The 13,837-nt window shown below is 37.9% G+C and overlaps 1 protein-coding gene across 1 annotated transcript; it reads left to right on the top strand.

Moving 5' to 3' along the window:
- The first annotated feature begins 446 nt into the window (after positions 1-446).
- Positions 447-1,394, top strand: LOC102819621 (olfactory receptor 8H1-like). Its single transcript, XM_006877814.1, has one exon. The coding sequence runs from the start codon at positions 447-449 to the stop codon at positions 1,392-1,394; it is 948 nt and encodes a 315-aa protein (XP_006877876.1).
- The last annotated feature ends 12,443 nt before the right edge of the window (positions 1,395-13,837 follow it).

The following is a 13,837-nucleotide window of genomic DNA, read 5'->3' as shown; positions in this document are numbered from 1 at the left end:
TCAAGGTCAGTAGTTCAAAACTATCAACTGTTCCACAAGAGAAAGCTGAGGCTTTCTACTCCTGTAAAGATTTATTGCCTTGGAAACCTTATGCAGGGTCACTACGAATTAAAATAGACTCCAAGACACAAAATCACCACCACCACCAAAGTTGTTAATAAAGGGAAGTACTGAGAATATTGGTATTTTAATTCTATTTACATAATGTATGTTACTTTTTATTATGCAGTATTCAATGTCTTCTTATAACCATCTTTATATATGGTAATAAAATTAAGATTTTGTTCAGTTATATTTTGTAAACTACTCTTAATTATTTACTTCTGGAAAGAGAAAACTGTATCTTTTTAAGCGTCAGATCATTCATATAAACAAAAACCAGTGTGAAATCACTGATGCTAATTACTAACTTTAATCTCTCCTACAGTTTAGAGACGTTGTACACTATGAACAGAAGGAATGAAACAAATGTGTCTGACTTTATCCTCCTGGGATTGACAGACTCTAACGAAATCCAGCTGGTCCTCTTTAATCTCTTTCTTCTGATATACCTGGTTACTGTGCTGGGGAATGCAGGGATGATACTGATCATTCGCCTGGATCTCCAGCTGCACACCCCCATGTATTTTTTCCTCAGCCACTTGTCATTTCTTGATCTCAGTTATTCAACGGTCATTACTCCTAAAACTTTAGAGAACTTATTGACTTCCACCAAACATATTTCATTTGGTGGTTGCTTTAGCCAGATGTATTTTTTTATCTTCATGGCTGGCATTGAATGTTTTCTTCTCTCATCAATGGCCTATGATCGCTATGTAGCTATCTGCAAACCTCTACAATACCCAGTTATTATGTCCACTGCGCTCTGTTGCTCCCTCATCACTGCATCCTGCATGATTGGCTTTATTGATTCCACTGCCACTGTGCTTGGTATGAGCACCTTGCATTTCTGTAAATCCAATGTAATCCACCACTTTTTCTGTGACACAGCCCCAGTATTAGCCCTCTCATGCACTGACACACGTAATGTTGAGATCATAGTATTCGTTCTTGCTGGATCCACTTTAGTGGCATCTCTCATCATAGTCTCTGTGTCCTATGTGTCCGTTCTCTCTGCTATCCTGAAAATCAATTCTACATCAGGAAAGAGAAAAGCCTTCTCTACCTGTGCCTCCCACCTCCTAGGAGTCACCATCTTTTATGCTTCCATGATTTTCACTTACTTAAAGCCTAGTAGGTCTTACTCCTTGGGCAAAGACCAAGTGGCCTCAGTTTTTTATACTATTGTGATCCCCATGCTGAATCCACTCATTTATAGTCTTAGGAATAAAGAAGTGAAAAATGCTTTCCTTAGAGTTATGCAGAAGAGAGGGATCACCAGGAATTTCAGATGACAGTGATGTTAAATATGTAAAGTCATGCTGGGTATGCCTTTGATACTTCTCTCTTAAAACAATTTTATCTTTGAATTATTCTGTTTCTGTTTTGGATGATTGCTGTATTTTCACACAACTAAAACAGTGTCACTAGTTATTGGATGTATTATACAGAGAAGATGTTTCTAGCACAATGGTTAAGAGTCCTTGTTTTACATTTAGAGATTTCAGGTTTTAGATTCTAGGTCAGTTACCCTTTGAGCATGCCCTAGTAACTTAGTATTACTCTAAGGATTTTTGTTTGTTAACTGAGAAAAATATATATTCATTTTTGTTCCCTAGAATTATTTTGTTGATTATGTTAAGTACAGTCTAGTTGGTTCTGACCCATAGCGAACTTGTATAGGGTTTCTGAGGAGTAGCTGTTGAGTTTGAACCACCGACATTGAGGTCCTAACCAACTTTGTAGTCCAGAGCATTAAACCACAGCTCCACACCAGGACTCCCTCTAGAATTGTACTGAAGTTTAAATCTCAAAAAAATAAAAAATAAAGCTTTTTAGACATTGCTAATAAATGTTCCTCATTACTATTAGAATATGTATATATTTGAAAACTTAAGGAGCCCAGGAGGTGTGGCACTTAAAGTACAGAGATGTGAATAAATCAGGTACTGAGAGAGTAAGATGTGGCTGTCTGCTTCTTTATAGATCACAACCCTGGAATCATTTGGAAGTTCTCCTTTGTTGCAATATTATGAACACACAATTTTCTTTATTATGAAGAATATACACTGGTGTTTTTTAAATTATTTTGGGGTAAAATAAATTATATACAAATAGTTAAAGAATGAATAGTGATTATTATAAACTCAGCCCTTTACATTTATGGACTGATAATGAAGTAAGTATGTTTTACAATATAATTATCATATGTTCTTGAAACGCACTTTCAGTCGGTTCTCACCCATACTAACTCCAAATACGGTGTCTCAGGAGTGGCTGCTGAGTATGGTCTGCAACCTTGTGGTTCAAACTAACTTTGAACTCCAGTGTTTTATGCTACCACACCAGGATTCCTATAATTCAGTGTAATAAATTGTACATGTTACACTGTGAAAAAAAATGTGTATAATAATAATAAAGAAATGTCCTAATCATTCTAGACTTTTGATCATATTCCTCTATTATAATAGCTTTGAGTGTGCACATTTGTTTCATAGATAAACAATAATTCTGCATTCTGTTGCTTTGTGTTTTCACATACCAGTATAACATTAGTTAATTCCTTAGTTGATTGTTGTTGTTAGAAATCATCATCTCTGGATCAACTCAGAGCAACCTTACGTACAATAGAAGGACACACTGCCCCGTTCAGTGCCAACCTCATAATTCTTGGTACACTTGAGCCCACTACTGCTGCCACTGTTCCAATCCATCTCACTGGGAGTCTTCCCTTTATTCCTAACCCTCCACTTTACCAAGTAAGATGTCCTCTTCCAGAAACTGATGCATCATAATAAGATGTCTGAAGTAAGAGAGATAAAGTCTGTGCATCCTGGTTTCTAAGGAGCATTCTATCTGTACTATTTACAGCACAGATTTCTTTATTCTTTTGGCTATCCATTGTATTTTAATATTCTCCTCCAACATCATAACTCAATTACATCAATTATTTTATGGTCTCCCTTAGTCATTCTTCAACTTTTGTGTGCATATGAGGTTATTGAAAATATCATGGATTGGGTCAGGCACACCTGAGTTCTCAAACTGACATCCCTGCTCTTGAATACTTTAAAGACGTCTTCTACAGCGGATTGCCTAGGCAATACATCTTTTGATTTCTCGACATTGCTTCCATGAGTGTTGGTAGTCGACCTGAGCAAAATGAAGTCTTTGAGAACTTCAATCGTTTTTCCAATTATATGGATGTTATTTATTGGTTCAGTGGTGAGGATTTTTCTTTTCTTTACATTGAGATACAAACCATACGAAAGGTTTTGACCTTTGATGTTCATCAATAAACATTTTGAATCCTCTTCCCTTTCAGCAAGCAGAGTTGCATCATCTGCACATTGCAGGTTGTTAATGAATCTTCCTCCAATCCTAATGCTACATATTTCTCATATAATCCAGCTTCTAGGGTTATTTGCTCAGCATATATACTGTAAAATAGTAAGAATAGAACCTCGGCACACACCTTGTGATGTGTAACAAGTCTCTCTAAATTGAACTATGTATTTCAAAAACTGATTTTCTTCACCCTGAATTCTATAGGCTGTGTGTTGTATTTTGTTTAGAGCTGTCATTTTTGTTCCAACTCATAGCGACCCTGTATTGTGTGTCCAAGGATCATCTGGTGGGTTTGAACTGCTGACCTTGTGGTATGCAGTCCAGTGCTGATTCTACAGTGCCAAACCAGAAGCTCTAGCTCTAAGTTCTTTAAAAACAAAGCATCAGTTTAAATGCTCACTCACTTACTTTAAAACTGTCTGTTGGTCAAAGCTGTCTTGATAATGAATTCAGGACTGGAGTATCCCATTAATTGTTGTTCGGTAGATTGCTAATATTTTATTTCATATTAAAATTTTTCTTACATTTTAAAATATTATAGTTTTAATTTTATGTGCTATCCAGAGATTATTTAAGATATTTTTTCGTTATATTAGATTTTTAAATAGTTTTAGTGGTTACTACATGTTATAGGACTTCTGATACAGTGCTGAAGGATCAGTATTAGATTATGAATCATAAGGTCGGCAGTTCAAATGCACAAGATGCTCCTTGGAAATCCTAGGCAAGGTTACTATGAGTTGGAACTGTCTCAACAGGACTTAACAACAGCAACAACAACAAATGTGGTGTTCATTTAGGTAATAAACAAGGTTTTCATTTATAAATTGTTATTTCTGCAAAATTATGGTCTTTGTTCAAAAGGAAATGTAACTTCTGTTTTTGGATTAAAACTATTTCCACACATTTAAAAGTATTGAATAATTTCTTTGAATCTTTGAAATCAAAATTATGTTTTACTATTTTCTAAAGTTATTTAAAAATTCATATATATATATATATATATATATATATATACATATGCAGTATTTATACTTGTTGTTTTTAATTTTGAAATACACACAAATAAAGGGAACTTCAAAAATTTGAAGTAAACTTCCACTAACTTTTAATTTCATTTATTCCATGATCAGTTCCGACTCATAACAACCCAGTATAGGAGTTCTTAGGAACGGCTAGTAAGTTTGAATCACCGACCTTGAGATTCAAACCAAACTTGCAATCAGTCTAGTGCTTATCAGGACTGTAGTGCCACATCAGGATTCTTGTGTGTATGAATATATATATTTGTTGTTAAGTTGCATTGAGTCAGTTTTGACTCATAGCTCCTGTACAGGGTTTTCAAGGAATGGCTGACATATATGTGTATATATTGTTGCTTTTGTTAGGTGCAGTGTAGTTGCTTCTGACTCATAGTGACCCTTTGCACAATAGAATGAAACACTTCCCAGACAGATTTTTTTTCTCTTTTGGAAGTTGGTGAAAGTTTCAGTATTCTTCATCCAGACCAAGTCTTCTATGGTCTTCCTTATTCATTTCCCAATTTCACATGCATATGAGGCGATTGGAAAAACCTTGGTTTGGAGCAGGCTTACTTCAGTCATCAAACTGACATCTTTGCTTTTTAACACTGAAGAGGTCTTTTATCACCAATTTATGCAAATGCAGTAAATTCTTTGATTTCTTGACTGCTGATTCCATTAATGTTCATGGTAGATCTTGACAAAATAAAGTCTTTCACAGAGTAGATCTTGTCTTTATTTATCATGATGTCAGTTATTGGTCTAGTTGTCAGGATTTTTGTTTTGCAATTCATACTGCAGGTTGTCATCTTTGATTGGTAAGAATTGTAAATCCTCTTCTCTTCCACATAATGAATCTTCCTTCAATCTGGATGTTATGTTTTTCTTCATATATTCTGTCTTCTCAGATTATTTACTCAGCACACAGATTGTATAAGTACTATGAAAGAATACAACCCTGGCACACAACACTCCTGATTTTAACCATTCAGTTGTAAGGCCCCAACTGATTATGCCTAACTAGAGATCACTTGACTAAACTTTAGTCAGGCTTCAGAAAACATTTTGGGAAGACAAGGTTTCAGTTTTTTTTTAGTTCTCTCCAGAGACAAGGTCAATCAGTTTAGCCCTCAATATCAAAATAATCCTTGAGAAACTCATAAAGGTCAGACTGACCCAGACAAATGAGAATATCCTAAACACTAAACACACTTTCAATTGCCAAAACCCATCTGCTTATAGATTAAAAAGCTTGCTTCATGCCAAGACCAATTAAACGGTAACATCTCATACTTTGCCAAATATCAACCAATCAGAAACTATATCTATAGTGCTGTACAATTTTGCCCCCTAGAACCCTGTAAAAACTGGTATGTAACACAATAGGGGGTCGTCTTCAGCTCCTGTTTTCAGGAGTCTATGTGAGGGTGGACCCCAGCGCGTTGGCAAAGGTTGCCTTTGTCTCCTGATTTAGGAGTCTGTGAAGGTGGACCCCAGCGCGCTGGAAATAAACCTCTTGCTATTGCATCGAACTCAAGTCTTGTTGATCTTTTGGGGTCTCCTACTAGATTAGGCCAAGGAGCTCTGGAGCTCTGGTAGCGTAGTGGTTACGAATCGGGCTGCAAACCTTAAGGTCAGTGGTTCGAAACTACCAGCTGCTCCACGGGAGAAAGATGAGGCTTTCTACTCCCGTAAAGATTTACACCCTCGGAAACCCTGTACAGGGTCGCTATGGGTCGGAACCGACTTGACGGCACTTAACAACAACAACAACTAGATTAGGCCACTAGGGGGCCTAACACAGTATCCCTTGTTCTGTTACAACAACTGCCTCTTGGTCTATGTTCAGATTTCTCATGAGCACAATTAATTATTCTGAAGTTTCTATTCTGGAATACCCATATATACAAATATATATACACATACATATACTTACTATATAGATCTATGTATGGTGGTGGTGAGTGACATCTTTCTCCAACAGAGAGGATGCTGGGTTCAAAGCACTGAGCTTTTGGCTAGAAACCAAGTTCTTAACCACTTCCTGACCATGACTCCTTCCAAGAATAACTGTTGTATTTGTTATTAAGTGTCATGAAGTCAATTCCCATTCATGGGGATCCTGTGTTAAGTATTTCTGAGGCTATAGAGCTTTACTGGATCAGAAAGCCTCACCTTTATCCCAAGGAATAGCTGATAGATTCAAACTGCTGACTTTGCGGTTAACAGTCCAATGTGTAACTCATGACATCACCAGAATTCCTCATGTATATGCATACATAAGTTAGAGATAAACTTAAATTATATATAAATTAGAAATAAACATTTTAATGGGACTTTTAGCTCATCTGTAGTCTTATAAATAAATGAATTTTTTTTTATATTTATATGTTTCTATTTTTCTTGTTTTTTCTTTAAGTGACATTGACTTGCTTTGATTTAGGTATTGTTTTTATGTATACTGTTAGTCTCTTTTGGCAAAGGTGGCCAAAAGTGTCTATGATTTTATAGATAGCACTATTCTCCATAAAAAGTTTAATATTTAACTAAACTCAGTCTTTTCTATCATCCTTATAAACAGAATTTGTTGTTGTTACTGTTAAGTGCCTTCAAGCCAGTTCTGACCCATAGTGACTCTGTATAGGTTTTCCAAGGAGCAGCTGGTGAGCTTGAACTGCCTACCTTATAGTTCAAATGACTTTGCAGTCTGGCACATTAACTCACAGTGCCACACCAGGACTCCCATAAACAGAATCTAATTATTAAAAAGTATATGTTGTTGTTGTTAAGTGCCGTCGAGTTGGTTCTGACCCATAGCGACCCTGAACAGAGTTTCCAAGGCTGTACATCTTTATGGGAGCAGAAAGCCTCATCTTTCTCCTGCGGAACAGCTGGTAGTTTCGAACTGCTGACAGCCCAATTCGCAACCACTATGCTAAAAGTATGTATGTAATATTATTAACTGGAAGAATATAACTTATAGGAAATATGTGTTAGACTATTTGTAATATCTCTTTCATTTTCTTGTTACATAAGTGCTGGCCATATTTTGTGTCATATATGTTATGCTGCTTTCCTGAAATGTAATTGTCTTATGCATGGGACTATGCCAAAAATCTACATATTATAAAAGTTAAGCAATTCTAATAATGCTTAAGAAAATAACACTGGAATATAGTATGACAAAATTTGAATTTTTTCTATTATATTTTCATTCCAGGTAATTGTTTTATGGAGACTCATATTATTGGACATGGCTAATATTCACACAGTAACTGTAAAATTCAAACAAAAATAAACTAGTTGAGGTCATGTTCATGATAATTCCAGGAGTGTCAGAGTACAACTGTGCTTTGTAATGGTCCCAATGGGTGATTGTTTTGGAGTAGATATCAGTTTCTTCCATTCAGGATTATCTGGGTACACTGACACCTCGAATATTTAAGTTATCATCTGTGCCACAAAGGAACTCCAAGTTGTAGATGGGTAATAGAAATTTTCAAAACTTAATTTTAGGTACTGGAAAGCCACCCTTATACCTGTTCATGTAAACCTTGTTGTTGTTTACTGCCATCAAGTCAATTCCAACTCATACTGACCCTGTACAGAGTTTCTGAAGAGTGACTGGTGGGTTTGAGCTTCTGACCTTGCAGTTGAAATCCTACTTGTGGTTCAGTGCTTGTCCTACAGCACCATACCAGGACTCCTTAGGAAACATCATTGAATTTTCTTTTTATTTCACACAATTCACATTAAATACATCATGTTGATTCTTCCTACCAAATATATTCAAAATTTGACTAATTATCCATATCTCCTCTGTTACTGCCCTGGCCCAAGGACCCATGAAGTGAACCTTAACTATTGCTGCTTCTTCTTTGCTTGTTACTAGTTATTCCCATAATCGCCTTTAATCTAATTTCACTGTAGGAATCAGTGTGATATAGGTAAATATTATTTTTCTTTGAAAACCTTGCAATACTTTCTAGCAAACTAAGAGAAAAGGCCAGTCTCTTCCAGAGACACTGTGTAGAGGCATTCAAAATGGTTCAAAGTTTGACATAACATCATAGGTTGTCCTACAATACAGACTCTAACTAAACTAGGCTGTCCCAAACCCCTGATAATATAATTGTTTACTTCTATATTAAGAAGGTTGGTAAAGTACCAAAATCTGCATGTGGTGTGTACCCAGACCAACTTGGAGGCGTGTGTGCTGTGAGACCACAATTTCTCTTGAGGTTGTCCTAGACAAAGAAACATGGCAGCAGGGCATTTGGTGGCTCCCTATGTGCTCAATGTATCCTTGAGAGGATAAAATGTGTTTTCCTTATTGAGGAGCAGAAAATCATTATGAAAGTGTTGAAGGCACAAACAGAGTCAGAAAACTAAATAAAAAATAATGGAACTTTTTTGAATAATAATTAAAAAAAGATTAAAGATAAAAAATCTTGAAAGAGCTTAAAGTACAACCAAGTCTTCCTGCCACTTCTCATGAACTTTCCCTTTCTAGTCTTTGTGGCCATGTTGATGTCTTCACTCTCCATGGACACACCAGCTCTGAAACTCCCTGAGGTTTCCCAGTCTGCTCTTCCTCCTCCTGAAATGTTCTTCCCTCAGATAGCTGCATGACTCACAGCTCATTCTCTTTCTGACAAGACTCTTCCTTAACATCGTGTTTGAAATGCACCTGTACCATCACTCTTCCATGTGTCATTTGCTTTCCATAGCACTTCGCTCCATCTAACAGTTTCTAGATGGTTTGCTTATTCTATTTCACGTCTGCCACCCTCCACCTTCATATAAATTCTATGAAGAAAGCAGGTTTGCTTATTTCGTTAAATGCTATGTACCTACCACTTAGTTAGCACAGGGTCTTAATAAAGGTTTATAAATTGTTGAGTGTCTGGAATGACGAAACTTGGGAACAAAGAGATTTAAAATGTGCTCATTATTGCTCAATGAGTGTCTGAGCAAGACTCTGGTCCATGGGATAATCCTGAGACATTGGATGCACCCATGTTGTTGCTCTACTGTCTCCTCAAATAATGTTTTCTGAAGGGTTGGGTGACGTAGGATAAACACAGGACTACTAATTGTTAAGTTGGTGGTTCAAACTCCTTGGAAACTCTATGCGGAGTTTCTGTGTATCAGAACAGACTCAATGGCACTTAACAACAACATGTCCACACTCAACTCAGAGAAAAAAAAAAAAGAAAGAAAATGCATTATAAGCACAATGTTTCACTAAAAAGGACACCTATTAGTTGCCCATGTCACTTTTGTTCTATTCTGTAGAGTCCTAGTGTAAAAACCCTATAGGGTTTTCAAGAAGTGGATGGTGAATTTGAACCACTGACCTTGAGGTTAAAACTGATGTTGCAGTCCAGTTTTGGGAATTGATGGAATAAAAATTGAAATCTTTCAACAAATTAATGCAGCACTGGAGGCTACCTGGCCAACTCATTGGAAGAGATCCATATTAGTTCTCTTTACAAAGAGAGGAGACCCAATGGAATGAAGAAATAATCAGACAATATCATTAATATCACAGGCAAGTAAAACATTGCTAAAGATAATCCAAAAATAGTTGTAACAGTACATTGTCAGGGAACTGTCAGAGGTTCAAGCCAGATTCAGACAAGGACTTGGAATGTGGGATATCATTGCTGACTTCAGATGTGTCTTGGCTGAAATCAGAGACTATCAAAGTGATTTTATCTGTGCTTTACTGACTATGCAAAGGCCTTAATCATGTGGATCATGTTAAGATATGGATAACATTGTGAGGAATAGGTATTCCAAAACACTAAATTGTGTTCATAAGGAACCTGTACACAGTCCAAGAGACAGTTATTCAAACAGAACTAGAGGCACTGAATGGTTTCAAATCAGGAAAGGTGTACACCAGAGTAGTATTCTCACCATATTTATTCAATCTGTATGCTGAGCAAATAATCCAAAAATATGGATTATTTGAAGAAGAGCCTGGCATCAGGATTGGAGGAAGTCTCATTAACAGCCAGCAATGTGTAAATGAAACAACCTTGCTTGATGAAAGAGGACTTCAGCATTCAATATAGGTTTCACTTCAGTGTAAAGGAAAGAAAAATCTTCACCACTGGGCCAATAAATAATTTCATGATGTTGTTGTTGTTAGGTGCCATCGAGTTGATACTGACTCAGAGTGACCCTGTGCACCGCAGACCAAAACACTGCCAGATGTAATTTCATGATACATGGAGAAAAAATTGAAGTTGTCATAGAGTTCACTTTGCTTGGATCTACTATTAGCACTAGAGAAGCTGTAGTCAAGAAAACAAATGACATATTGCATTAGGCAAATCTGCTGCACAAGACCATTTTATAGGATTCAAGACCAAAGATGTCTGTTGCAGAAGAAGTTGCGCTTGACCCAAGCGATGGTATTTTCAATATCCTCATACTTATGTAAAAGTTGGGCAGTGAATAAGGAAGACTGAAGAATAATGAATGCATTTGAGGTACAGTGTTAGAGAAGAATATTAAAAGTAGGAATGACAGCCAGAAAAACAAACAAATCTGTGTTGGAAAAAGTACAACCAGAGTGTTCCTTAGAAGTCAACATGGCTTCATCTTTCATACTTACGACTTATTATCAGAAGGAACAAGTCACTGGAGAAAGATGTCATGTTTTGTAAATTGGAGGGTCAGTGAAAAGTGGAATACCCCCAGTGAGACTGACTGTCATATGGCAGCAGCAACATGCTTAAATATAACAAAGATTGTGAGGGTGGCACAGGACCGAGACGTGAATTGTGAAGTCGGCCGTTTGAGCCCACCAACTACTCAGATAGGGAAAGATGAGGCTTTCTGCTCCCATAAAGAGATGTCAAATTTCATTGTGTCTGAGCATGAACAAATATCTCGAAAATAGCCCTAAGTCATTAAGGGACTGAAAAGGAGACTGGCAACACCATGATGATGATATAAGAGTTTCTTTATGGGATGACTTACTGACTTGATGCACTGGATGGTGTCAGGGACATACTTGAGTCTCCATGCCGCCCAGAGAAAAACAGGAGCTTTTTGTTGGTTTGTTTTTCTAAAACTGTTTTATTGTGAATTACATGGTAGTTTACATGGGAGAACATTAGCTTTACATTCATCCTATCATTTATCGTTTCATTGCCACGGTTACAATCCCCTCCATGCATCATCAACCAACCAAAAGGTACACCCTGCAAGCCTGCCCCTTGGTTGTCAGCAAACAGTCCATCTCTCTCTTTGGGTCTAGAGTTTCAAGCTGCTCCATCTCTCCAAGTCATCATCTCTGCCTCCATCTTTGGAATCACTGTTTCTCTGGATAGGGTTCCACACAGTGCTCTTCTCCCTTGATGGTCCCAGGGGCCTCCGTTCCTGGACTGCAAAGTCAACCACTCCCCTCCTTTTGCTACAAAATGTCCACCTTTACATTTCCACCCTCACAGTCAATCCTAATAGAAATTATTCACTATTGTACCACAAGAGTGCCATCCCCATCTCTTTTCATCAACCCCGCCCAGACAGATTGGATACTACTCAGTGGAGAGTCTACCTTCCTTCGTGCTCTCTGGATCTAGGCTCCCACTTGAAAGCCTGTAAGTCAGTCACTTTTTGCCTTCATAGCCCCCACCCCCTCCATTTTGGTTAGCCAGTGTTTAAGTTGCCCATCCCTGTCTACCCTGTGTATTGAGAGGGTGGGAATGATCCTTGCTGTAAAGATTTGTTCTCTCTTTTGAGCTACACTGCATCCATAGGTGTAGGTCAAGTTCATCAAATTGTATCAGATTACTCTTTTTTTCCTCTTCTAGTTGATCTCTGATCATCCAGCCATTGAAGCCAGGTCAAATGGATATTATCTGAAAGTGTGGGTGTTATTGTGCATATTCCTCTCTTCTTATCAGCTGGATTCTTCATTTTCCACTCTAGTCCTCTGTGGCTATGTCACTGACTCTGGACCCAGAAGTCCCCAGGTCTTGCCAAACTGCTGGCCAACCAGATCTCCACCAGGTTCACAAGAGTGTATTTAACATGGCTGGAGTTAGCTTACAGCTTCATTGCTGTTTTCCCTCACTTCCCCTTATCCCACATTGGTCACCGGTCAGAGCATGTGTCTGATTGTGTGTTCCCACTGAGTCTTAGTCTTAGAAGGGCATTTGCTCTGAGGGGACCTGACCGCTTACCTTGATGTCTCCTGGGTGAACAACTTGCTTGTTCTTGTAGTAGTAGTCAGTTGGACTACCGTTATTGTTTTGTATTTTTCTTGGAAGTCTTTCTTTCAAAAAGTATCTTCTGTTCTTCTAGCTGCTCCAAGCTGGTCTGCTTGCCCTTTGCAGTGGAAATTTCCCACCTCAAAAGATTCTGGATGGGATTCAGGATTCCACCTAGGGCCTTATGTAATGCAGAGGCTCCACAGGATGCCTCCTTCACTGGGCACGTTGTAGCCTCATTTTAGGTATTCCAATCAGTTATAGGCAGAAGGCAGACTTACAAGCTTTCTATGGTGATATTTCTGGCTATTCTTTTCTCTCCCCCTCAAGTGTCTATTTCATAATGGTATGCAAGGATAACCAAGATTCAAAAGGCAGTCAAACATCTTAACATTATTTCCCCCCTTTGGCCCCTTACAACCATGTCTCAATCCCTGTATACCAGAGCCCTAAATCAAGAGCTTTTATAGCTCTGGTTAAGAGAGGTGGCATAGTGCTACTGCTTTGTACCTCCAAGGTCACCATGCAAATGTTGCATGTTATTGGCTCAGATGATACAATCTTGCTTTCTGAAAATGAAGAGGACTTAAAATATTTACTGATGAAGATCAAAGAGCACAGCCTTCCATATGGATTGCATCTCAATGTAAAGAAAACAAAACTCCTCACCACTGGACCAATAAACAGCATATTGTCAGGAGGGACCAGTCCCTAGAGAAGAATATCAGGTTTGGTAAAGTGGGGTGTGACAAAAAGAGGAAGACCCCAGTGAGATGGATTGGTAAAGCTGCAGTAGCTATGGGCTCAAGCGTGGCAACAATAGTGAGGTTGGCCCAGGACTGGTCAATGTTTCTTTCTCTTGTGCATAGGGTTGCTATGAGTCAGTACTGACTCCATGGCATGTGACCTAACAAATAAGTAACGATCTGCTGGTAGTCTGGTATACAGGCACAACATTCAGTCTTCACAATAGCACATGTCAAACTTTAAGTAACTATTAGAATGTGCACAGCCATCCAATTCTGGAGTAGCTTGGACTTCTTCCTTCAATAGCATCTGTTATTGATAATAAGCTGTCTCTTCAAATGGTTGATGCTGACCAATTCTTTTGGTATTCCTTCTATTATCTTTTGATAT

This window comes from Chrysochloris asiatica, unplaced genomic scaffold (genome assembly GCF_000296735.1).
Source record: "Chrysochloris asiatica unplaced genomic scaffold, ChrAsi1.0 scaffold00611, whole genome shotgun sequence".
In the NCBI taxonomy this organism is placed as follows: Eukaryota; Metazoa; Chordata; class Mammalia; order Afrosoricida; family Chrysochloridae; genus Chrysochloris; species Chrysochloris asiatica.
Note: the sequence above shows the minus strand (reverse complement) of the source record. Positions and strands in the feature narration are given on the sequence as shown.